The sequence below is a fragment of the Myotis nattereri genome (assembly GCF_964212035.1).
Source record: "Myotis nattereri genome assembly, chromosome: 11".
Taxonomy (NCBI): Eukaryota; Metazoa; Chordata; class Mammalia; order Chiroptera; family Vespertilionidae; genus Myotis; species Myotis nattereri.
The window spans coordinates 60,721,609-60,749,067 of record NC_138086.1 but is presented as its reverse complement, the minus strand read 5'-3'; the positions used below and the strand labels follow the sequence as shown (position 1 = coordinate 60,749,067).

Here is a 27,459-nt window from a genome sequence, read left to right as displayed (position 1 = left end):
GGGTCACCTGCAGGTTTGACGCAGTTTCCACAGCAGCTGGGTCTTGAACACCCACAACCACAAGAGGACATCCGCATTGTTTTCTCTTTCAAGTAAGTTTGATTGGCCTCTTCTTAGTTTAGCTACTGTTATTTAATTGATGCTACAAATCTTCTTGCTCAACTAGATGTAGCATTATAATTTTAAGTTAGTATTTTAAAATAAAGATTCGTTGTTAAAATCCTATTGTGAAATGTCATGTATAATAAGGTAATAATTTGTAAGAGAAACTTGGACATGAAAGTTCGTGTATTGCCTATGGTTGCCTCCCACCTGCTCTAAATCTGGGGCCCTTACCAGTTAGACTCCAGCGGGTAGAGCAGCAGGTGGGAAAGCACATGTCCTGGAATCTAAGAGCTTTGAGAAACGGGGTTATTTACTTATTTTGGAAACCTTTTGAATTCTTGCATCACCACTTTTTTTCTGTTCTACTGAATCACTCCCATTAGCAAACATTCTGCAATACCTCCCATTTTTTAAAAAGTCCTCCCTTGACCTCACATTAACGTCAGTTTTCGCCTGATTTCTCTGCTTCCATTCACAGAAAAATTCAAGAGTTGACTGTACTCACTATCTCTACTTCCCCTCCTTCCTTTTTCATTCCAACCAGGGTTAGGGTTAGAGTTAGGGTTGGGGTCAGGGTCAGGGTCAGGATCAGGGTCAGGGTCAGGGTCAGGGTTAGGGTCAGGGTCAGGGTCAGGGTCAGGGTCAGGGTTAGGGTTAGGGTCAGGGTTAGGGTCAGGGTCAGGGTCAGGGTTAGGGCCAGGGCCAGGGCCAGGGTCAGGGTCAGGGTTAGGGCCAGGGCCAGGGTCAGGGTCAGGGTCAGGGTCAGGGTTAGGGCCAGGGCCAGGGCCAGGGTCAGGGTCAGGGTCAGGGTCAGGGTTAGGGCCAGGGCCAGGGCCAGGGTCAGGGTCAGGGTCAGGGTCAGGGTTAGGGCCAGGGTTAGGGTTAGGGTTAGGGTCAGGGTCAGGGTTAGGGCCAGGGCCAGGGTCAGGGTCAGGGTCAGGGTTAGGGCCAGGGTTAGGGTCAGGGTCAGGGTCAGGGTCAGGGTTAGGGCCAGGGTTAGCGTGGAGCATGGAAAGCTGGGTGCTTGCAGTGGGCTGAGCTGACAGGGTATCTGCTATAGGAGAGAATATAAGGAGATCCTGAAAACGAGCGGCCCAAAGGTTAGATGGACTCTTCTAGGAGAAACTGAACAGGCAGCCCTGGAAGGAGAGAGTGATGCCGCCGCCAGAGGGCGCACTGAGGCGAGGCGCGGGGGCCGGGCGGGGGAGAGGCGGGGCCCGGCCGAGGGCTGGGGCGGCGGATGCGCCCTGATCAACTCTGGACTGGGCTGCTGGCCCTCTCTCCTCACTTCCGGTTCCGCTTCCGCTTCTCCAGGTCCCGGAGCTCCGAGGCCGGCTCCCCGCCAAACCGGGACGAGCCGCCCGCCGACCCGCAAGAATGCGTTACCTAGTGCCGCGGTCACGGCCGCCGTCACAGGCGCCCCGACCCCGCCCCCGGCCCGCTCAGTCCCCCTCCGGCTCCCGCACCTGCCCGCGAGCTCCCCGGGGCCGCAGGTGCGGGCCACGGCGGAATTCCACGCCCCGCGAGGCCCGCCAGCCTTGGGGAGGGACGGGGAGGCCGATGTCCCAGGTGCGTCCGAACCCGAGGCTGCGCTCGGCGGGGCGCTGGTGGCCGGGGGCGCGGCCTGGGCGCTCCTGGGGGTCCCCCTCCAAGCCCGAGGGCGGGGTGGGGTTCTCACCCTTTGGGGTCCCGCTCTGCAAAGGGCTCCCCTCGCTCAGGACACCCGAAGTCTTCGGAAGCACCGCTGTTGATCTGCTGAATAATGAGTCTCCCTGCTCCACTGGGGGGACCATGGGGGGCGCGTTGATCAGCTAAGTTTTCCTGAACGTTTACGGCTGAATGTGAGGACAGAACTGAATGTCAGCCCATGTCCGCGAAGTGGAGCCCTTGTAGGACGGACCTACAGGCGTTCACACTACTCGGGAACATCTTCCCCTTTGCGGATCTGTTCCCGTTGAAATTCATCCCCATAGTAATGATTGATGTGCCACCGCAGGGTCCACGGAGGGGCTGTGGGGAGGAAGGAAGCCCCTGGCTCCTCTGCCGCTTTGGGGTGGACACTATAGCAAAGCCTGTTTGCTGCCTGCCCTGAGGGCGGGTCCCTGTGACAGCGACCGAGTCCCCCGCTGCCAAGTCGAGTGTGCCCGCCTCCTCTTTTCCAGATTGTGCCTTTTTAGCCAGGAAGCATGGAGGTGATTCACCACCGGCCCTGCTGCTGCAGGGAGCGCGAAGGAGCTGACCTCCTGTCAGACACCTTTTACTCCAACGAGGTGCACACGCCGCTGCAAGCAACTCCTCGCCCAACTGCCTCGGAGGACAGGTACAACAAAAACTAGAGAAAGCAAACCCTTTCTTATTAAAGGGTTTTAATATGTTTGTATATGTAAGAGAAAAAAAAAACACTTATGGTTATGGGCTCTCCTGTTTATCACACGATTGGGAAAGCATAACATGACAATTACCTAAACTTGAAAGTGCTCACATCTGGTAGGAACTTGATAAAAAGTAAGTGGGTGTGTATTTTTAAAAGGTAGACATCAAATTCACCCATTGCATTGTAAAACTCTAGGATGATTGGTTCCTTCATTTGAAAATTAATCTGTTTCAAACAATTTTATTCTATAACACGATCGGGTTAAAAATACTCCCAGGATCTTGTTCATAGTTGCACCTAAATTTTTGCTTTACCAAATTTCCTGTAACACAATAACTGCGGATTATGATTAAAATTGCATTTACTGTATAATGAGTCATTACTATGTGTGGGTACTCTACCAAATGCTTTTTATGTGATAACTAGAGGCTCAGTGCACAAATTCATGTACCACTGGGGTCCCTCGCCTGGCCTGCAGGATTGGGCCGAAACCAGCTCTCTGACATCCCCCAAGGGGATCCCGGATTGTGAGAGGGCACAGGCCAGGTCAAGGGACCCCACCAGTGCACAATTGGGGCCAGGGAGAGACAGTGGGAGGGCTCTAGGGCGTGTCCGGCCCATCTCTCGCTCAGTCCCTATTGGCCAAACTCCAGCAGCAAGCTAACCTACCAGTCGAAGCATCTGCCCCCTGGTGGTCAGTGCACATCATAGCAAGCGGTTGAGTGGCCTTAACATATCATTAGCATATTACACTTGAATGGCCGACGGGTTGACCAGACACTGAGCCGATTATGCTTTTATTATATAGGATTCTTTTAATCCTCACAACAACCCCAAAAGATAGTACTATTACTATTCCCATGTTATGTATGAAGTAATAGGTAAAACAAATTCTCCAAGATCTTAGTGCCAGCTTTTCTGCATTGTATTTACTTGAATCATTTTGAGGGGGTGGAGGAATTTCACACTTGGATCGGTGAAAAACTAGCCCGTGTGGTTGTTTTGTTTCTTTGTTTTGTTTGTTTTTATTTTTAATTTCATTTCATTTAGAATTATTTCTTTAAGACCTCTTCATTTAAGAATTCTTTCATTAAGAAATCAGCCAGGCCCTAGCCGGTTTGGCTCACTGGATACAGCATCGGCCTGCGGACTGAAGGGTCCCAGGTTCGATTCCGGTCAGGGGCATGTACCTTGGTTGCAGGCACATCCCCAGTAGGGGGTGTGCAGGAGGCAGCTGGATCGATGCTTCTCTCTCATCGATGTTTCTAACTCTCTATCACTCTCCCTTCCTCTCTGTAAAAAATCAATAAAAATATATTTTTTTAAAAAAAAGAAATCAGACAGCAAGTCTCACAGGAAGTCCATTTGGAATGTTTCTGATTATTAGATAATTTTCTTCCTACTGAGAAAATTCCCCCTCTTAATTTCCACCTGCTGATCCTGGTTCTTCCCTCTGAAGCCATGCAAAATAAGAAAAATCAGTCATCTCCATGATAGCAGCCCTTCAAGAGTGTGAAGATTCTTTTGGCCCTAGAAGAGTTCTCTTTGTCAGACTAAACACTGGCTCTCAACAGACTTGACTCTTCTTTCTTCTTCCATCTCAGCTTTCACCATCTCGATCTTGCATAGATCTGTTCCGGTCTGTTAACATGCTCTTTATATGTGCAAATTAATAAGTGTAATGCAAATAAACCTATTTTTCTTGTTCTCCGAAAGTGAAACATTTCCTGTTGCACACACCAAACAAATCAGTACAAGACTAATGACGTGGCAATCGGCTGCTAAAATATTCACTGCTGGTATTAGTGGAGAGAAATAGTGTGCCTGCATGTATGGCACGTAAGGGAAATGAACACAACAGGATTATAGTAATCAGTCATTAACAAACGTTGTAGTTCGTTATAAATAATTATGTATAACAGGATATTGTAAAAATTAAGTTATGAAATTTTTATTGAAATGTTTCTTACATATCGCTATGCTGGCTGGGCCGTAAAAGTATTCACTGTGGACCACATGCAGCCCACGGGCCGCAAGTCTGACATGCTTGCTCTAGCAAGTTGCCTTGTTCATTAGGGAGACAAACATATTAATTAAGGAAGTGCCTTGACAATTGCTTCAGATTCCATTATACGTTCCCATTTTGTTTCTGGATTCATTCCATTGCTTTCTGATTACTAAATATTTTTTTGACTATTAGCACTCTGCCAACTAAAAATTGAAGTATCTTTGTTCTGCGCTTTCCTTTAATCATGCCTTCCAATGATCACTGCTGGCTAAATTAAGCCTCCCAAGATTGGAATGTAATGTTCAAAATTCTGGAAAGTGACATATTTGTGAGTGTACTAAAAACAACTTAATTGTACGCTTTAAATGGATGAGTTATGTGGCATGTGAGTTATAGCTCAATAAAAACTTTTAAAAGATGTAAGCATACATACTGCAACTATTATTGAAAAAAAAAACAACTACAGATCATCTATAAGCCCTCAGGAATTTAACCTCCTTCCCTCAGCAGTCCAATGATGCCTAAATAACCAGTCTCTATCATCATCTACCCAGCACTGAGAATTCTGTAATCTAAAAATATAATCTAAAAATAGTTTTGAAGCTGTAGGAATTTTAGTTGTTTGTCTTAGCCGTTTGGGCAGCTCTAACCAACTAGCACAGACCAGGTAGCTGGGTAACTCGTAAACAGCAAACGTATTTCTCACAGTTCTGGAGGCTGGAAGTCTAGGGTCGTGGCACCGGCAGGCTCGTGTTCTGGTGAGAGCCTTCTCCCCGGTTCATCGCTGGCACCTTCTTGCTGTGTCTTCACCTGGTGGCAAAGCCAGCAAGCTCTCTGGGTCTCTTCTGTAAGAGCGTTAGTCCCACTCATGAGGGCTTCACCTTCATGACCCAGCCACCTCCTAAAGGCCCCACCTCCTTAATATCATCACAGTGGGCATTGGGATTTCAACATAAAAATTTGGGGGGACACAAATATTCAGACCATAGAATTCCATACTGAAGCTATTTTAAAAGTCTCTCTTTTTTCACAGGTATCAGGAATTGAAGGAGTCGCTCCAACAATGCAGGCTTCCATGGGGTGCTGACAAGGAATATGGTGGGATGATACCCATTTCACTCCCTGAGGAACACAGGCCAAAATGTGACCCCCTCCATGCCATGGGCAAGGGACACCAGCACTACGGATACGGTGGAAAAACCTGGCCAAGGTAAGCAATCTTTCTGCCTTCCACACAGGGCTATTTATTTTTCATTTTTATTTCTATTGTGAGTCCTTTCTAATTTAAATCTGCCCCCAAACTTATTTCTTTGACTATTTATAAGAAGACACAGATGGAAAAACTAATTATATAATATCTAATTGTGAAGTCAGTAAAAAAAAAAAAATCTGTGTTTATGGATGTCTGCTGTCCTTAGAGATGTTCAAGTGTTATTATCAGAAATTTTGATTATTAATTTAATTCCCTTGCTAATATCATTTTATCTAAAACTAAATGGGAATATCCTGAGAGATTTAATTAAAAATGTTTTTGCTTGAGCAAATAGCTGGCCTAATGTGTACAGATGTTCTTGAATTTTTGGAACTTTTGATTTCTAATTTGTTCATGAATCTGTAGTTATTAGAATCTATTGGGAATTGTTTTCAGTTATTAAAATATCTAATAATTTATAAATCTAAAGTCACTCCGTAACTTTATGTAAAACCGGTTAAAACTGAAGAGAAAGCAAAGATAAATCTGAGCAGTAAATATGTCAAATGAATTATTTGCTAAAAATTATGAAATTTATTAAAAATAAAATCCATCAAACTTTCACACACAGCTTACTTACTCCTGCTTTCTCTAGCAATCTTGGTTACCTAGTTTACTAATAATCTAGCTAACTAGCTTGTTGTTCTAAAGCAGTTAAAAGAAATTAGAAAAGACAAGTCAAAGCTAGAGAGAGAAACAGTAACAACAGGAACATGTGGCAGCCAATGACCGTTTCAAAGCCTAAGTAAAGCAGTAAAAAGCAGACAAATGAAAATGTGCTCACCTCCTCAAAAGGGAAGACCCAACGTCTCATCAGTTCCTGCATCCAGCTCCAAGTCTAGGATCTCTGTGTACGTTCATTCCTGTCTAGTTCGGTCATAATCTTGTCAGGATAGTCCACATGTCTGCAATTAATAAACCTATCACCAGCACACCCTATATGAAATAATAAGGAAAAAGTAAAAATTAGTGAATGTATAAAAGTATATAGGACACAACAGGAAGAAAATATGGAATGTGACTAGACCTTATTTCTACAGCTGGCATGAGGCTCTTATGTTATAATTTCCTTCCTCCACTACCCATCCAAGTTCCCTTGCCCTCAGCCAGTACATGAGCTGGTAGTTCATTACCTGATGGGACAACCCCAAATTCTGTTCCTGAGAGATCTAAGCTCTTAGTGTGAGGCTGCTACAGTATTCCATTAATTCTATGCCACTGGAAGCAATGCTAGGAGGTGTCAAAAGCTTATTTAGGTTCCAGAAATACTCCTTTCCCCCATGCATTGTATAGCAGCAGTCCTCTTGTCCTTGATGTTAAGGATCAATCATCCCAGCCTACTTGGTACAGTCCTTTCTTGCCTGTTTTCTCCAGAGTCAAAAGGAGCCCCAATTACCTCATCATCCCTTCAACTTCCAGTTCAACGGGACTGTTGTTGTGTTCTCTTGATGGAAGCACTGCTCTCTCGAACTCTAGACCAGCATAGCCCCAGGGGCGTGCAGGAAGTAAAAGTTAGTTCTCAAGTGTAACAGGAAGAAAACAGTCAGAGGCAGTCTCCCACTTACACCCTGTGCTTTTTAGGCCAGGCATTCTGTCGTTGGGGGAAACTGTTGGTCAGTAGTTCAGTGCATGTGCCACACTCCAGGACAACACTCAGCCATAACCGAATCTTCAATAGGCTATTCTACCATTCTGCAAATCTGGTAAGACCATTGCACCTTTTAAATTCAACCCTTGCCTCTCTGGCAGGTGTGGCTAGTTGGTGCTTCCTCCCATACACTGAATGATCACGGGTTCAATTCCTGCTCAGGGCACAGGCCCAGGTTGTGGGTTTGATCCCCAGTCAGGGTACATGTGGGAGACAACTAATCGATGTTTTTGACTTTTAAAAGAAAAATCATATCTAAAATGTTTTTCCTACCACCAAGAAAAAAAAATACATTCTTGTCTATTTTATTTTAATATTTGTATGTATTTCTCTCAATTCCTTTGATTTTTAACCATCAGAAGTTATCTTTTTGAGTAGTGTGAAATACTATTCAGTTATGGCTGAGTGTTGTCCTAAAGAGTGTGGCCATGTGCTCTGAACCAATTACCAATAAGTAGTTTCCCCAAAGACAGGATGCCTGCTCTAAAAATGTCCTCTCAACTCTGCTGTGAACCTAAAACTGCTCTGGAAAAAAAAAATCTTTTTTAAAAATCTAAAAGGCCCACCCCACCAATCCCAGTCTCTTTCCTGGAGAGAAGTGCAGTCACCACTACCCTGTATCTCCTTTCACGCCTTTAGTTTACAGAATTATATGGGCACCCATTGAAAATATATGGTATTATTTTATACTAGAGGCCCAGTGCACAAAAATTTGTGCATTTGGGGTGGTCCCTCAGCCTGGTGTGTGCCCTCTCGCAGTCTGGGACCCCTCAGGGGATGACCACCTGCTGGCTTAGGCCCGCTCCCTGGGGGAATTGGGCCTAAGCTGGCAGTCAGACATCCCTTTGGCAGCCCGGGAGCCCTCGGGAGATGTCCACTTGCCAGCGGGGAGCAGGCCTAAGCTGCAGTTGGATATCCTTAGCACTGCTGAGGAGGCAGGAGAGGCTCCCACCACGACCGCTGTACTGGCAGCCATCAGCCTGGCTTGTGGCTGAGCAGAGCTCCTCCCATGTGAGAGCGCCCTGACCACCAGAGGGCAGCTCCTGCATTGAGCGTCTGCCCCCTGGTGGTCAGTGTGTGTCATAGTGACCAGTCATTCCCAGTCGTTCTGCTGTTAGGGTCAATTTGCATATTACCCTTTTATTATATAGGATGTGGATACATTTGATATATAGTATTAGGCAAGTTAGTTCTCTTTATCTCTATATAATCTAGAGATTATAAATACAGATCAATCTCATTCTTTTTAATTTCTCAGTGTTCCACAACATGGATACATCATAGATTACTTAGCCATTCTCATATTTTTTTTTTGCATTAACTATAAGTAATGAATATGTTCGTACAAAAACGTTTCTCTAGGGAAAATCTGAAGTGGAAGTTTTGGGTCACAATATATAAATATTTTTAATCTTAGTAGATAGAGCCCAAGTGCTTTATATTCTCTTGGTAGTAGCTAAAAGTATCCATTTCGCCACACTCTTGCCCAGCTGTATTATAGTATCAAACTATAATTTTTGCCCATCTAAATAGTATCTTGGTTATCAGAATGCATTTCTCTAATTAGGTTGAGAAATTTTTTCTTAGGTATAGCTATTACATTTCCTTTTCTGTTCTTATTTTTTCTCCATTTTTATAGTTTGTCTTTTAGCTATAGATTTTATTAGTTCTTTATGTTCTGGATATTAATCCTTTATATATCTTTATTGCAAGTATTTCTTCCAATCTGTTTTGTTTTGAGTTTTAAATATGTTTTTATTGATTTTTAGAGAGAGAGGAAGGAAGAGGGGAAGAGAGAGAAACATTACTCAGCTGCCTCCTGCATGCCCCTTACCAGGGATGGAGCCTGCAACCCAGGCATGTGCCCTGACAGGGAATTGAACTGGTGACCTCTCAGGGCACACCAGCCAGGGCTCCAATCTGTTTTATTAGAACTTTTTATGCTGTCCTGACTTCACGTTTTTCATTTGATGTTATTGTATTTACTTTTGTTACTTTTATTAAAATAAAAATATTATTTAAAATGTTTTTCCTATCACCAAGAAAAAAAATCATTCTTGTATATTTTATTTTAATAATTGTATGTAGTTCCTAGTTCTTTAGATTTTTAATCCATCTGAAACTATCTTTGAGAGTAGTATGAAATATAAATCTATTTTTTTCCAAATAGCTATTGAATTTTTCCTGCATTGTATATTGAAAGTAAATCCTCCTTCGCTGATATAAAATGCCTCCATTTTGCCCAGCCCAAGTTGCTCAGTTGGTTGAGCATCTGTGTACCAAAAGGTTGCTGGTTCGATTCCTGATCAGGGCACATACCTGGGCTGTGGGTTCAATCCCCACTTGGAGTGTATATGGGAGGCAACCGATCAATGTTTCTCACATCAGTGTTCTCTCTCTCTAAGCATGTCCTCAGGTGAAGATTAAAAAATAAAATAATACAATAAAATGCCACCTTTTCATATACTGAATTTCCCAATACACCTGGTTGTATTAGTCTATTTGCTATTTGCCTTTTCCTGTCTCACTGTTACATTGTGTTAATTTGAAAAAGTGTTCAATTTAATTTTTTCTTTCTTTTCAGAAGGCTTCCTATTGAACAGTTCTATTATTTGACACAGAACAAAAAAAGTGACATCTATGGAAATGATTCTTTGTAAGTTTGGGGTTTCTTTTTCTTATGTGAGATCAAATAACATTTTTTATATTTGTATTGAATTCATAGATGAAGGGAGAGGGAGGAAGAAATAGAAACATGAATGATAGAGGAACAATGATCAGCTGCCTCTTGCACACCCGCTGCTGGGGATGGAGCCTGCAACCAGGTCATGTGCCCTGACAGAGAATCAAACCCTGACCTCCTGGTTCATAGGTCATCACTCAACCACTGAGCCACACCAGCAAGGCCAAATAACAATTTTTAAGTGAAAATGAGTCATATGAGAAATGTTTTTAAAAAAACCAAAATGGGAACTTTTAGAAAATACAAGTGTTCCTTTTTTTATAGAGATCATTAATAATAGAAACCAAGACCAAACAAATGACAAAAATAAAACAAATAATCCTAAACTCACTGATTCTAATATTTAAACAAGTGAGGAAAAAGTAGGAAATATAAATTAGATTATAATGTTCGAAGGGATTTAAATAGGCCACTTTGGTCCATTTCCCTGCTTTTGACCTAGTTACTCAGTCTAATATTTACATTTCTTTAAAGGCTCACAGAAAATGTTAAGTGCCATCAACAAAAATTTTAATTGGAATTTTATGAGACATTCCTTATTATAATCTACAAATAACTCTTAAAAAGACTATTCCCTAAATCTCTTTTGGATAAGGAATACATGGTAATTATTTTTTACTCTTTGAACTAGTTGGTGATATACAATACAAAATCATACTTTTTAATTTTCAGATAAAAATAAAACACTGACAATAATGAAGTAACTGAAAATATCCCTTCTTTGCCTTGAACAAATTAGGAATTTATTTCTGAGTAAGAAGTTAATATAGAGTTTAGCCACAAGAGGGAGCCAAAAAGACATGATATTTCTGGTTAGTAGGCCCTGTTTATCCCTTTGGGATTAGTTAACTTTGAAAAGTAGGTAAGAGTATGACTGGTTCAGGTCAAGGAATTGGTGTCTCTGAGCATATTTTCTTTTCATTCATTTTATTTTCTTTCTTTTTTTAATATATTTCTATTGATTTCAGAGAGGAAGGGAGAAGGAGAGAAACATCAATGATGAGAGAGAATCACTGATTGGCTGCCTCCTGCATGCCCCCTACTGGGGATCAAGCCTGCAACCTGGGCATGTGCCCTTGACCGAAATCGAATCCGGACCCTTCAGTCCCCAGGCCGATGCTCTATCCACTGAGCAAAACCAGCTAGGGCTCACTCACTTTATTTTCAAACTTTGAGGATTGTCTTTAGAAGCTTTCCTTTTTTAAAAAAAAAAAAATTCCATTTTGAATCAAATCAATTTTAGGCACATATTTGTCAATGTCATCACTAAATGTGTCACATGAGAAAATTTTTAGATGCTGACAATGTTTCACAAATAATAGCCAATCTACTAACTCTAGATCCCTTCAGTTGTTATATTCATTGCCCCCTGTTCCCTAACTCAACCAGAAATATAACCGGAAGACAAGATATGTATGGTTTTTTTTAAGTTCCAAACCCACAAACTTAGAGTCCAAATAAAGAAGGGCATAAACATGTTATAGCTCATATGAATCATGTATTTATAATATAGGCTAATAAAATTATATGGCTAATACACCATTTCCTAAATAGAAAAACATAAAAAATTAAAAGAGTATACTCAATTTTACTGATCTTTACTATCAACTGATTAACATTCTGTTCATTTTTCACACCTGAAATATTTAGAAATATGTGTATAGTTAGAAACTAATTGTTAAACCCAATGAAAGTGGATGACAATCTTTGCCTAGTGTGGACTTTGTTCCTGGGCTGCAGTATGGCTTCTTGGCCTGCTCGGCTCAGCATATTTAGTAAATACACAAACTTCAGATGAACTGATTCAGAAAAGGCGTACCTTCAAGTGCCTCGTTCAGTTTTGTTCTAGCCTCTCAGTCAATGGAGAGATCGGCAATCCTGGGCAAAAGGACAAGCACACACAGTACTCGGGTCACTGTAGGTCGTGTAATTGTACCACATGCACGCTGGCAGGCTGCCTCAGAGCGCTTGCTACCGCTTGAGGGTGAATGTCAATAAGAACAAGAGCTCTGTTATCATTACAAGTAGCAATCCTACCTGCACTGCAAATAAGAAATGCACAACGGGGACTGAGGGGTCCCGGGTTCGATTCCGGTCAAGGGCATGTGCCTGGGTTGCGGGCACATCCCCGGTGGGAGATGTGCAGGAGGCAGCTGATCGATGTTTCTCTCTCATCGATGTTTCTGACTCTCTATCCCTCTCCCTTCCTCTCTGTAAAAAATCAATATCTTTAAAAAAAGAAAAAAAAGAAATGCACAACGGGTGTTTAGTAGGACTGAAATTAGAGTAATCAGAATGGTAAAAAAATGATCAATAGACAACTGAGATAGGATGACATCATAGCTCTCTGGTCAGCTAGTCATTGTTCCAGAAAGTCAATCAGGATATTATAAAGTCAATATTATATAAAAGACACTATAGCTGGAAAATTGGATACTTCTTTATTCTTAAGCAAGTTTCTAATAGAAATGTAAGCTTTAAAAAGTCCGTAATATAAATTAGGATTCGTTTCCTGTTTTTATTCTAGGTTGCCCAAACCACCTAATTCAGCAGTAGGGTAAGTATACACTTGTATTTCCCTTCCCTGTTCTTTTGTTTTTTTAATGTATTGATTCTAGAGAAACATTGATTTCTTGTTCCACTTATTTATGCACTCATTGGTTGCTTCTTGTATGTGCCCTGCCCAGGGATCAAACCCGCAACCCTGGCATATTGGGATGATGCTCTAACCATTTGAGATACCCAGCCAGGGCCTTCTCTGTTCTAATCAAGGAAAAAATGTATTGGCGATTCAAAGGTCTTAGTGTGGGACACATGAGACTTTTCATGAATGTGGGAGAGGCTGACACAGGTCCAAAGTTAGAGTATCATTGATTTCCCCCAATTATATGCCCTGCTAATCTTTTTTTTAAACAAACTTTTTTAGTACAGTTTTATGTTTACAAAATTATTGGGAAACAGTAGAGTTCCTGTGTACCTCACACCCAGTTTCTCCTGTTATTAGCATCTTACATTAGTATGGTACATGTGTCACAATGAATGAGCCAAATGTAAAGCCCATACTTTACTCAGATTTCCTCAGTTTTTCCCCTACGGTCCTTTTTGTGTTCCAGGATCCCATCCAAGAATTTGGTAGTCTCCCTAGTTCCTTAGGTTCCTTGTGGCTGTGACCATTTCACGGTTTCCTTTTTTTTATGGTCTACACACTTTTGAGGATTACAGGTCACATGCTTTGCAGAATGTCCCCAAGTTGGGATTTGTCTGATGTTTTTCTCATGATTGGACTCAGCTAATTTGTCTGGGGATGGAAGAGGTAAAGTGCCATTTTTATCACATCCTATCAAGAGTACATGCTATTTGAAATTTTTTTTAATTTTGTTTTATTGCTTAAAGTATTACAAAGAGTATTACATATGTCTCCTTTTTTTTCCCCCCTTGACAATCCCCTGGCCTCCCCTACCCCCCAGTGTCTTGTGTCCATTGGTTGTGCTTATATGCATGCATACAAGTCCTTTGGTTGATCTCTTACTGCCCCCCTCCAACCCTCCCCGGCCTTCCTGCTGTAATTTGACAGTCTGTTCTGTCGAGTAACACTCCCTCCACATTCTGCGTGGAGTAGGGTTCGGTATCTGAAAGAGGAGCCACACAACAAATGAGAGAAAAAGACACGAGATAATTTTGCAATATTGGGGGACCAGGCAGGCAAGTCCCGAAGGACTTCCACCGATGCTCAGGCCGCTCCAATCTTTTATTGATCTGGAGTAGCCCTTAGGGTAAGGAGGTTTCAATGACACACGGATTAGCAGACAATTTCTAGGAATAGACAAAGTATCTGATTAGCTCATCAGTAGATGATTTCCAGTAACAGGCAGAGTATCTGATCAACAATAGTCAACAAGGATCTACATAAGTATCTAAGGAATTAAGTGAACTAAGGTGGGGATGCTTCAACTATTATTACCTAAATTAACTGGGTGGTTCCTAGATTAACTGGGTGGTGCACAGCCCTGACCTTTGCTGGGACTTCAAAGGCTACTAGCTTTTGGGGGTCTCTGTCTAAACTCAGCTAGTGAAGACGATGAATGGACTCCGGCATGTTCGATGCTGCTTTGCCTCTGTATTTTTGTTCTTCAGTTTATAATGGTCTTAATTATCCATAAATGAGTGAGATCATGTGGTATTTTTCTTTCATTGACTGGCGCTATTGGAAATTTTTTAAATTATTTAAAAGAGTACATGCTATCAACATAACTTACCACTGTTGATGTTGACCTTGATTACCTAGCTGAGGTAATGTTTACCAGGTTTCCCCACTGTACAGTTACTCTTGTTTTCTCCCCTTTCCATCCTGTACTCTTTAGGAAGTCATTCTAGACAGCCTGCACTTAGAGATCTAGAATTATGCTCCCCATCCTTGAGGAAAACGTACTTACATAACTTACTGGCATTGTTCTACCCCATTTATTTATTTATGATCCGCTTATATCAATATGGACTCAAGGATACTCATGTTGTACTTTGGTACTTTAGTAGTAACCCTGTACTACTTTACTAGTTCTGTTACTCAGGTTGACCACTGGGAGCTCTCTCAGTTGGCTCCTATATCCACATACCCATCTGTGTGGTGTCCTTCTGACATGTTTGTTTGTTTGTTTAGTACTATATCACTTACTGTTGTGAGGGTTTTATTTTCCTTTGAACGGTTCCTTACTTTCTGGCAGTATAAGACGCTACACGCTCGTATATTTCCTGCCCCAGTTCTAGAGTCAGCCATTGCGCCAAGGAGTCCAGTTCCTTCTATGGGAGAATGGTATTAGAAAACAGGATCTAAACACTAGGTGTGCTTGATGCTACTAAAGTCCCTGTCAGTCTTAACTGAAAATAATAAGGTAACATTTTAAAATTTAAAATTTAAAATTTAAAATTGTGTTGCAGGGTAAGATCTGCGCAAAAGGCTATTAAATTTTATCCCTAGCCAGTTTAGTGCAGTGGAGAGCATCAGCCCATGGACTAAAGGGTCCCAGGTTCGATTCTAATCAAGGGCACATACCTTGGTTGCAGGTTTCCCAGACCTGGTTGAGGTGCATGCAGGAGGCAACCAGTCAATGTCTCTCTCTCATATCGATGTTTCTCTCTGTCTCTCCCTCTCCCTTCCACTCTCTAAAAATCAGTGGAAAAATATCGTTGGGTGAAGATTAACAACAACAACAAAAAGGCAAAAACATTTTTAAATCTTAGTTGTTTTGGGGTTTTAAAAAACACAACTATGTGAAGACCTTTGTTTTGGACTTTCCAAATTCTTTTAATAGAAATATGAAAAGTAAAGCCCTTTTTGTTGGGTTCTTTTTCTCAGATCACCTGTCTGCTTGTAGCCTGATAAATTCCAAAGTCTCTTCCTTTGACATGGTCCTCAAACATCCCCAGGAAAGAGCTGTTATCATCTTGTTAGACATCTTGATAAATCTTGCTCAGACAGCCCATGCCTCTAACTGAACGATGTATACAAACCAAATTCCTTTATTTAAATGCCTGTGAGGTTAAGTAAATGATGTCCTGCCTTATCATTTCTTCTCTACTTAGGGACTCAAGACACAAAATGAAAGTAACCTTTATAAATCATTTAATATATCCAGGAACATAATATTTTCTGAATAATATTTTATTCCTTAAAGGAATAAAAATACATTCTGGTCATTTAATACTGTTGTATTCAAAACCTGAGTAGGATAAAACCTGAAAATTTAGTGGAAGGTATAATTTTGCAATATGTTTTTTAACAAACAAATATAACCTTTGCAATATATTGAATGAAATTTCATAACATACATAGACTCATAGCACACAGAGTCCACAGTTTTCAGGTCTTAGAATAAATAACATCTTCCTGAATCATTACTAGATATAACTTAATACTATTTGCTAGGAAATACACATTTCTAGAATCTAAAGGGGAAAAAATTTCTGCCCTGCCTTCCTAACTCCCACCTTTTACCCCTTCTTCATGAAGCCAAAATCCTGGCCACAGGCAAAACCAGAAGATTCTGAGAACTACACACACATTTTGCAAATTTACTTCCTTATCAAGGAGACCACTCCCCAGAAATGGTTTATGGAATTCATGTAGTTCTTTTGTTGTAATTTAACATGTTCTTGGCCCTTAAAACTTACTTTCTAAAGTAATGAGTAATCTCTACTTTTTTTAAAATAAATTTGTATTGATTTCAGAGAGGAAGGGAGAGATAGATGATAGATAGATAGATAGATAGATAGATAGATAGATAGATAGATAGAAACACTAATGATGAGAGAGAAAATCATCAATCAGTTGCCTTCTGCAAGCCTCACACTGGGGATCGAGCCCACAACCTGGGCACATATCCTGACCAGGAATCGAACAATGACCTCCTGGTTCATAGGTCGACGCACGACCACTGTGCTACACCAGCCAGCCAGAACAAGGGCTTTGTACTAGACCACAGTAAACACCATCCTTTCCTGATTCAAGTAGATTGGACACTCTCTGTGAGCACAGATGTGTTCATTCCTACTTTATTCACACAGTTTGCTCAAACTATAAATGCTTATTTTCAAGTAGATTTTAAAGAGGAAATTAATTCAAGGGGAATGGTTTACTATGGAATCCACTGAATTGGACACTGGAAATATTTATAACAAATTTGTAGTATATAAAATGAAATAGTCAGTATTGCTTCATTAAAAGAGCAGTTACTACACTAATTGTCATGACTCAGAATGTCAGTCATTTGGAATTTAGGAATGCCCTGATTCTCATCTCATATCATTAGAGTTGACAACCTTGTGTCCTGTGTAGTAGTTGATGTGGCACTTTTTAAGCAAAGTAAGTAAACTGAAAAAGTTTTTTTAATGATCAGCAATAAAATAATGATACACCCAATTCAAAAATATGTTCAGGTGAGAGAGTTTGTGACAAGGGCAAGAAAACCTAATTCCTTTACAAACAAAAAAAGAGCTGACTGGCCTCCTAAATGACTTTTGCCTGGAGTCCAGATTTTTTGTCTTACAAAAATATTTTATTTATTGATTGACTGATTGATTGACTGACTTGAGGGAAGGAGAGAGAGAGAAACATCGGTTCATTGTTCCACCTATGTATGCAACCACTGGTTGATTCTCGTATGTGCCCTGACTCGGGATTCAACCTGCAATCTTGGGATGGTACAGTACCTGCCATAAAGAAGGTTCCAATAAATATTTAGTGATTAATTTTTTAAAACTGCACTTCTATTCTGTTTTGTTTGCTCAACTAAATCTCAGTGAAATCTGCTCCCCGTATCCAGTTGAACATCCCTACCACACACACATCTGTCGCGGTGCCATGTTCCCAACCTTTACATCACCTAAGGATCGCTACACTGGCATTAACGCCCGAGGCCAACAGCCATTTCCTCCAACTGTGCCAACGAAGCCTTATGATACACTGATTTTGAAGACAAAAGGTAAAATGTAATTTAAAATCAGAACACTATTAATTTTTCTTATATCTGGAGTTTGTTCAATAATAAAATTAAAGAAAGAAGGGCAAAGGATTCAAGTCACAAAAGTATGACCATCAGAAAGTTGTTCTCAACTGTGGCTGCACTTCAGAATCAGCTGGGGCCTCGCCACAGACCAATGACATCAGAATCTCTGCAGATGCCCTAGCTTTTCTTCTTTATACAGAGCCTCCCATGGCAGAATCAGAAACTTTGTAGAATTGGTTGTTCTTAGTCTACTCACATGTTGTTTTTATTTCCTTTTTGCTCTCCCCTGTGGTTTAGCTTTTTCAAATTCCATCTTCAGGCCATCAGCACAGGGAACAGCGGTGGGTTCAGAGCATGTGGGTGTGGCAGCCCTGATGAAAGTGAAAGACCCTCACTGAAACAGGACTCAGGAAGTGATGGGAGCAGTTTGTTCAGTTCCTTTTTTAAAAAATATATTTTTATTGATTTTTCACAGAGAGGAAGGGAGAGAGAGAGAGAGCCAGAAACATCGATGAGAGAGAAACACCGATCAGCTGCCTCCTGCACATCTCCCACTGGGGATGTGCCCGCAACCCAGGTACATGCCCTTGACCGGAATCAAACCTGGGACCCTTCAGTCCACAGGCCGACGCTCTATCCAATGAACCAAACCGGTTTCGGCTGTTCAGTTCCTTTTAACACCTGGGAGCATTTTATCACAGATGCAAACATTGGGGTCTTCCCAGATTAGCTTTATTATAGAGGATGCTAAACCCATACACTGTCTTCAAGTCTATCCCACACTAGACACCTCAAAACAGAGAAGAAACCTACGGCGAAAGACTGAAGGTAACTGAAGGTGACAGAAGAGGTACACGATAGGCAGAGATAAATACTTGTTGAATGAATTTGGGCTGTGAGGAAGGTAAGACCCAAGAACTGTCCTGTAACTCAGGTCCTCTGTACATGAATAATTGAACCCAAACATAAGAATAGGTCCTGCCATTACTATCAACCTCAGTACCTTACAGGGGTCAGTAACATTTTGAGAAATATTACAGTGGGATGTTTAACAGCACGGACTATGGAGTCAGACTGCAGGGGTTGAATTCTGGCAATGCCACTTACTCACCATAGACCATGGGAAAGTTTCCTCACTTCTGTGCCTCCGCTTCTCAATCTATAAAACAGGAATATTAGTACCTACTTCATAGGTAATAGAGGTAAGTGTTAGCAGTCACTATTTTTGTTACTCAGTTACCTGCTGTCAACCATGGTCTGAAAATATTAAATGGAAAATTTCAAAACTAAACAGTTTATAAGTTTGAAACTGCATGCCAATAAGTAGGGTGATGAACTCTCCCAATGTCCCACTCTGTGCCACCCTGACATAAATCATCCCTTGTCCTGCGTGTCCAGGCTGTATGGTGCTACCCATTCATTAGTCACTTAGAGGCATCTGCGTTATCAGCCTGAAAAAACAGAATATAGAGAGAGTTCAGTACTATACTCAGTCTCAAATATCCCCTGCGGATAAGGGGGAACACTGTACCACCAATACCTAGGAAGCTGTATTGTTTAAGATGTTCTCTTTCAATACCTCTTTGGTAATCAAGTACTATATTTCTTGATATTTAGGCAGGGAAAAGCCAAAACAGGTAGTTTAGAATTATATTTGCTAAACTAGAAAGAGGATCCAGGAAGATTTATAATTTACCTAAAAATTCCTTTCATTAACAAAGAAAGGTAAAGTACGATTCCCCCTCCTACCACTGGGAGCACTATGGTTAGAGACTCATTCTCAGTCCTTGTGGCCCATACGCTGTGTATTAAGGGCCGGAGGAGGTCAAGAAGTCAAAGCAAGCTATAACTGTATAGCTAAAATGTGCACCTGCATTTCTCTCTACCTCATATTGTCTTGTTTCTATTTACTGCACCCATAAATCCCATGAATTAGAAGACTGTTCTTATATATTCAGGATAACAGTGCTTGCCCTGAAAATTCCAGGTAATCCTTACAGACATGAACTGCTTGATATTCCCATGGATTCAAAGAAGAAAGCCTTGACTTGGCCAGGTCAGGGTGTGTATTATGACGTAAGTATTTTTAATGTGTGTTTGAAACAAAGTAAAAAATGTCTTTACTCTATATGTTTCTCAGAGTCCAAAAGATTGATTACTTTTATGTTCTATCTGGGTGAAAACTTTTAGAGTTTGACCAGGATTCACATTTTTTGTTGTCGTTTTCTTAGCTGATTTCAGATAGTTTGGGCAGTTCTGTAACAATTCCACAATTAGCAAAATAAGGTTCCTCCTGAAAGAAGGTGGAAGAGGACTGTATTTCACTTACTGTGTGTCCCCCAACTCTATTCTTATGATTTAAACTATATTAAGTAACTCTAAATATGCATAGAGTAAATGAGAGATTTAAGCAAGATTTACAATTTACTGTAGAAACCATTATATTTGTGTAGAATCAAAAAGAAATTAGCCCTAGCCGGTTTTGCTCAGTGGATAGAGCACCAGCCTGAGGACTGAAGGGTCCCAGGTTCAATTCCAGTCAAGCGCAAATGCCCAGGTAATGGACTCAATCCCCAATAGGGGGCGTGCAGGAGGCAGCCGATAGATGATTCTCTCTCATTATTGATGTTTCTTTCTCTCTCCCCCTCTCCCTTCCTCTCTGAAATCAATAAAAATATTTTTTAAAAATAAAATAAAATAAAACCAATAGCCACTGTTTATTGAGATAGTGAATCAGTTCTTATTCTACTAGATGTCATCAATTGTAATAATCTTTTATGTTCACATTCTAGTTTCCTAAATGTGTTGAGAAAAACAAGCCAGTATTCTACCCCAAGCCTCCTAAAACCTTCGCTCCTAACACTTCCTTGAATTCATGGGATCCTGTTAACTCTCAAAAAGAAGCCAACATACAAAGAAATATTGAGCGGTCCCACTGGATCAGTTCATACGCTCATGATTTCACAGGTATGAGTTCACTTTAATACAAGTAAAAAGAACATAATTAGGTCATTGACAAATGCTGCTATAAGCTTTCATCTAATATTTCCCCGTTTCTTAATCTAAAGTACCAATAGAAATTCAGGTGGGTGGTAAGTTTCTCTTAGCAGGTAACCAGGAGGTAAAGTTGGTTTTCATTTTATTGTTCTAATTATATTACAAAGGGGAATGGGTGAGCTTTTCTCTAAAAGGTCATTTTTCATTTAACAAAATAATAAGACATGATGTTTCTGTTAAGGTGTGGGGCCCATGAACCCCCTTGAACTGGATGATTACCATGAAAAGGCGATAGCAGAGTTAACTGGACAGATAGGATTTGACCCACAACCTGTAAGTAATTGCAGTCAACTCTCAGTTATTTGGGGGGAAAGTATCCACATGTTGGACTCTTTCTTGCTTTGCCCACTTCTTTTTTTTTTTTTTTAATATTTTTTATTGATTAAGATATTACATATGTGTACCCTCTACCCCCCCTCTCCCCGCTCACCCCCTCACCCCCCCCCCCCCCCGTTGTCCGTGTCCATTGGTTAGGCCTATATGCTTGCATACAAGTCCTTTGGTTGATCTTTCCCCCCTGCCCCCACCCTCCCCTACATTCCCTCCAAGGCCCGACAGTCCAATCAATGCCTCTCCGTCTCTGGATCAGTCCTTGTTCATCAGTTTATGTTGTTCATTATATTCCACAAATAAGTGAGATCTTGTGGTATTTATCCGCTCTCCAGCTCCATCCATGCTGTGGCAAATGGTAAGAGTTCCTTTTTCTTCTTCCTCTTCTTAAAGAATACCTTTCAGCATTTCATATAATGCTGGTTTGGTGGTGATGAACTCCTTTAGCTTTTTCTTATCCGTGAAGCTCTTTATCTGACCTTCCATTCTGAATGATAGCTTTGCTGGATAAAGTAATCTTGGTTGCAGGTTCTTGCTATTCATCTCTTTGAATATTTCTTGCCACTCTCTTCTGGCCTGCATGGTTTCTGTTGAGAAATCAGCTGACAGTCGGATGGGTACTCCCTTGTAGGTAACTGACTGTCTTTCTCTTGCTGCTTTTAAGATTCTCTCTTTATCTTTTGCTCTTGGCATTTTAATTATGATGTGTCTTGGTGTGGTCCTCTTTGGATTCCTTTTGTTTGGGGTTCTCTGCGCTTCCTGGACTTGTAAGTCCATTTCTTTCACCAGGTGGGGGAAGTTTTCTGTCATTATTTCTTCAAAAAGGTTTTCAATATCTTGCCCTCTCTCTCCTTCTGGTACCCCTATAATTCTGATGTTGGTACGCTTGAAGTTGTCCCAGAGGTTCCTTACACTATCTTCATATTTTTTGAATCTCTTTTCTTTTTTCTTTTTCGGTTGGGTATTTTTGGTTTCTTTGCATTTCAAATCTTTGACTTGATTCTTGGGATCCTCTTGTCTGCTGTTGGAGCTCTGTAAAGTATTCTTTATTTCAGTCAGTGTATGCATAATTTCTAATTGGTCCTTTTTCATGACCTCCATGGTCTCACCATACTCCTTGAGGGATTCATTAAATTTATCAGCGGTTTCCATAAAATTCTTGACAAACCTTATAAACGTGGCCTTGAACTCTATATCCAGTCGTCTGGCCTCCTCCGTTTCTGCCAATTGTGACCTGTTTCTTTGTCTCCGCATTTTGGCTGCTTCCCTGTGTTGATAGAGTGGCCTGCGCGCCAGGTGTCCTGTAGGGCCCAGTGGCTCAGCCTCCCCAGTTACCTGGGGTGGACACTCTTGGTGCACTCTTGGTGCCTCGCTTGTTGTAGGATCACTGGGAGGAATTGACCTCCAGGCCAATTGGCTGTGGGAAGCAGCTGTGTCTGAAGTGGGAGAATGGACCCCCTCTGACCACTGGGTACAGTGGCTCCTGGATCTAAGGAGGTGCTAATTCAGCCCCTGCCTGAGGCCACACAGCAGGAACTACGAAGAGGCTCAGCTGTGAAGCAATGCAAGCCGCTGCGGGGCCTTGGGCCTTCTCTTGGAAGTTCTGGGTCTGACTGGCCCGGCTGCAGTTAGGTAATTATCAGGTTGCAAAGTTCTGGGGCATTCACATGCAAAAGCCTCTGCCGCAGCCCGGGTGGGGCGGGGTCTCAGGGAGTCAAAGGGCCTAGAAAGAAGCAATGGCTGATTCTCCGCGCCCCGGAGTCGCGCATCTCAGTGTCCCGGCAATGGCTGCAAGCACCTCCGAGGGAAATCTGCCCCCAAGTTCGCCCGCTGCCGCCTGAGAGAGCCGCCTCTCCCCGTATGAGACCTGGGTCCCCAGAGACTTCCCGGAACCGGAGATCAGAGCAGTCGGGAGCTTGTGATTCAAAAAGACAGCCGCGTCCTCAGGTGCCACCCCCTTTCCGCGCGCACGAGCCGCAGCGTACCTCTGCACTCAGCCTCCGCAGCTCCTCTGGCTCTCAGCGTGCTTTTCTTTTCTTCTAGTTGTAGAAATTACACTCAGCCAGCCTTCCTGTTGTTTTGGACGATGTTTGCTCCGTCCTTTGGGCTAATTTTCAATTGTTGTGTGGGGCGACTATTTCCCGGTGTTTATCTATGCCGCCATCTTAGTTTCTCCCGCTTTGCCCACTTCTTATTTGCTTTTTGACTATTGGTGAGTAAACTAGAAAACGGACATTTTAACTCATTTTAGAAGTTAATTCTGAATTGATCTAAACTGTCTTGAATACCTTTCTCCACTCTTGAAGAACAAGGTAGGTTTCTTTTTTTCTTCACAGAACTGGTTGTTTTCTAAAAAAACATTGTATACTGTTACTATTGCTAAAATTTACAATGGCATTGTTTTACAAATGCTTATCTAGTAATTTAATGAGATTCTTAAATTCTGTGAATCTTTGCATATTTGTATATCTTGTACATTATCACTGCTTTTGAAGAGATAAAGGCTTCTTTCTCATATCCACAATGATTGAGTGTTGGCTGAATTACAATCAAAAGCCAGCACATTCTCTATAAATATCAGAGATTTCTTAATTATGTGAAGTGACCTGAAAGAAATGATCAAGCCCTTTATGATTATGTAAATAAAATACAATGACCTAATAGTATTCATTTATTGTTTTATTTGGGGCCTAAATTTTATCCTCTAAAACTACAAAGTCTTTAAAACAAAATTAATATTTTCAAAGAGGTAAACTGTGGAAAAACACATAAAAGACAACTATAAGCTATTTCAATATGAACTCTTTTAGACTGAACTGTACACCATTTTTTATACTAGCTTCAATATTTCCCAACGTGATATAAAATCATTAACACCAGAGTAGTTCCATAGACTGTGCTGTGTCATTCACTGAAGGGTTTTTAATTTTCTTCATTTTTCACTTTCAACTAGCATTCTCTAAGGCTACAAAAGATGATATATAACCCTAGCTGGTTTGGCTCAGTGGATAGAGCATCGGCCTGCAGACTGAAGGGTCCCCAGTAGGGGGTGTGCAGGAGGCAGCCGATCAATGCTTCTCTCTCATCATCATTGATGTTTCTATCTCTCTCTCCCTTTCCCTTCCTCTCTGAAATCAATAAAAGCATGTAAAAAAATAAAATAAAAATTTTAAAAAAGATGATACATCTACTTTTGTTAGGTGTGTTCAGCAGCTGTCCAGAGTTTACCCTGAGGAAGCAAAAACATTTTTATTTAGAAATATATGCACAGTTGTACAAAGGATGTCTGTCAAGAATATTATGTGCAAAATTATTGTACAAGTAAAACAACACCTACATTTTTATTAATAGCAAGATAAAAATGCCTAAAATAGTTGGAAGTTTCAGTGAATCTTGCTGGTTTCTAACTAAAACATAAATAACGACTCTAGGAAGGCATGGGTTAGTGGTAATAAATATGTGTATGAAATATTTTGCTGTAGTAGAATAAAATAATGGTATTAAAAACTGCTTCTTCATAAAAGGATGCTGTCAGAGTAGGATATGATACACCCTATACTTTTTATTTTTTTTAATATTTTTTTACTGATTTCAGAAAGGAAAGGAGAGAGAGATAAAAATATAATGATGAGAGATAATCATTGATCGGCTGCCTCCTGCACACCCCCTACTGGGGATTGAGCTCACAACCGGGCATGTGCCCTTGACCAGGAATCAAACCCGGGACCCTTCAGTCCACAGGCTGGGCTCTACCCACTAAGCCAAACCATCTAGGGCTATACTTTTTCTTTATGATAAATTTAACAAAGCATTTCAAAGAGCTAGGGTTTTGAGGGTTTTTTATTTTCTTGGTTTTTTTTTTTTTTTTTCATAGTATCTACTCAAACCTGATTAAAGGTTGTAACAGATTTTTTACAAGTAGTATGGAAATTCTTCCAACTATGAACAGAGAAGGTTCCAAAAGTATGTTCCTCACTTCATTTTTTTTCCTAAGTCCAAACTACTTTTACTATCTCACCATTCTCATTTTTATCTCTGCCGTCTCTATTCCATTATCATCATATATCCATTCTTTTTTAGTTTTTTTCTTCAATATATAAAAATGTTCAAACACACAGAAAAGTTTAAACAGTTTTACAGTTAATATGCATATGCCCATCTCCTCGATTCTACCATGAGCATTTTACTATACTTATCACATAATCCATATTTCCATCCCTCCACCCAATCTTGTTATTTTTATGCACTTCAGAGTAAATTGAAGACAGTCGCATACTTTACCTCTAAACATTCAGTATGTACATCATTAACCACAGTTCAATTTGTTTGCAGTTTTTTCTTTTAAGGTAAAATGTACATTCAGTGATATGCACAAATCTTAAGTGTACACTCAATGCGTTTTGACAAATGCATACACCTTTGTAACCCAAACCTCTAGCAATATATTGAAAATTACCATCCTCTCAGAAAGTTCCCTCATGCCTCTCCAACTCCTCCCCTCCTTCCTCCTGCCCCCCAAAGACATATACCTATTAATCAGCTTTTCAATACACTCACTACTTTTGCAGTTACAGACATGACTGAGTTCACAATATTTATAAAACATCTCAAAAAACAGGGACAGTTATGACAAATTCCTCTCAGATCAGTGTTTCCGCAACATAGCACATCACTGGCCTCAGCATCACTGAGATGTTAGTTGAAAAAGCAGATTTCTGAATCACAATCTCAGAGGATCAAGTTTAGGAATCTCGTTTTCTTCCAGTTCCAAGGCTGATTTTCAATGAACCAAGGTTTAAGCACCCTTGCCCTTGGCCTAATAAAGAAGGCCAATAACAGGGATTTAAATAACTGCCCATAACTTTTAACATCAACTGTTGGTGATGGGCAGTTTTGTTCCAATGATTATTTTACATCTTTGAAAGTTTGAAAGCAAAGCGTTCCTACATAGAGGAATTTCTGTATAGCCAAGTACAAATACACCCTTTCCATATTAATAAAAACTAGTAGAGGAGGAAAACATGTTTATTAAGACCCAAATTTCAGTATCTTTAAATATAAAAAACAGTCAAATGTGTACTCTTACACCCATCTGTGTTTACTCAGGCAGTGAAAATGGGTATGATTTTTGACTGGCCATTTATGGCAATATCCTTTACAATGCCAGGTTTATTAATTAATCACTTTTCTCCTTTTTATCCCACCACTACAGTCAGAAAAATTCCATCCTGTCCTTAAACCCCCCAGACCCTTGGATGGACGAATAGCTCGACTGATTCACAACCAACGTCCTCTGGAGGCTATTGTCCAGCAAAGACCACCTCCCTGTCCTGATTGTACCCCTAGAGTTTTGTGTAATTTTCATACCTTCATACCCAGTTCTTCAGAATTGATGGCACTTCGTGATAACACACTAGCAGGTATGATCCATAAACACCAGGAAATTGAAGACAAGATTAAGGAAGAACAACGTTTGTTATCTACCTTTGCATGTCCACCTGGTTACCCAACGAAAGATATGACTAACGGTTATGACATACAACCATTTCCAAAAATTACAGATACTAAAAAGACAGAAGATTTGTACTGGAGACAGCTGCCATTAAAACCCCAACCTGTACCTCACTACCACCCCAACCAATACATTCAATATGAACATTTTAAATCTGCCTTACTTGACCAGCATGCTATGTGTCAAAACCCTGTTAACCTTAGTACGCCTAGTCCTGTACAAAATAAACCAGACTCAGAAGCTCTTGATCTAGGATGTTATTTAAGGAAGCCAGAAGAACAGCTGACCTTCAACACAGAAAATGATGAAGAAACGAAATCTCTTCTGGGTTGGATTCCTAAAGTTGGAGGGGCCAAGACTCAGGCCAACCTGCTTGAGCTTAAGAACTCTTTTTCAAAATCTGGTGCACAAAAACGTTTCCATAAATCAATTAGAGAAGACCATAAAGACCTTAGGAATAAGGTACATTTAGGGATGAAACACCAATTCTATGACCATAATTCCTATTATTTCTACAATTGAGATATTCATCTTTCCCTTCAAAACATAGCCTCTTGCAAGAAAAGAAAATAGAATTTCTTCCTTGTTACTGGATTCTGTTTTATAGAGGAGCCATCATGAACCTTGCTAATGAGGTTTATGTTTTCAGGAATTTAAGTTTGGATCTGGTCAGAGGAACCCAGAAAAGGTGATGTTTTGACTTCTTGAAAAGTTTAACAATTTGGCAATAAAATATTAGAACCAGAAAAACTTACAGTCTTTCATCTCATTTCCAAATGATATTCCAAGTCATTTCCCAAAACAATGTGTATGGCAAAGTTTACATTAGTTTTTAAAAAATGAATATCTGGGGGTTTAAAACCCTCAAATGTCCAATAATGGACAGATGTCTATACAAATTATATTACCTTAATAAAATAAATAGGTG

The 27,459-nt window shown here is 40.7% G+C and overlaps 1 protein-coding gene across 1 annotated transcript; it reads left to right on the top strand.

Annotated features, from left to right (window-relative positions):
- The first annotated feature begins 1,666 nt into the window (after nt 1–1,666).
- Nucleotides 1,667–27,459, top strand: SPMIP4 (sperm microtubule inner protein 4). Its single transcript, XM_081102202.1, has 9 exons — nt 1,667–2,425; nt 5,521–5,697; nt 9,972–10,043; nt 12,658–12,687; nt 17,427–17,608; nt 19,620–19,708; nt 20,425–20,599; nt 20,871–20,962; nt 26,232–27,459. Exons 1-9 carry the CDS (start codon nt 2,292–2,294, stop codon nt 27,051–27,053), a joined length of 1,773 nt encoding a protein of 590 aa, XP_080958328.1. The 5' UTR covers nt 1,667–2,291; the 3' UTR covers nt 27,054–27,459.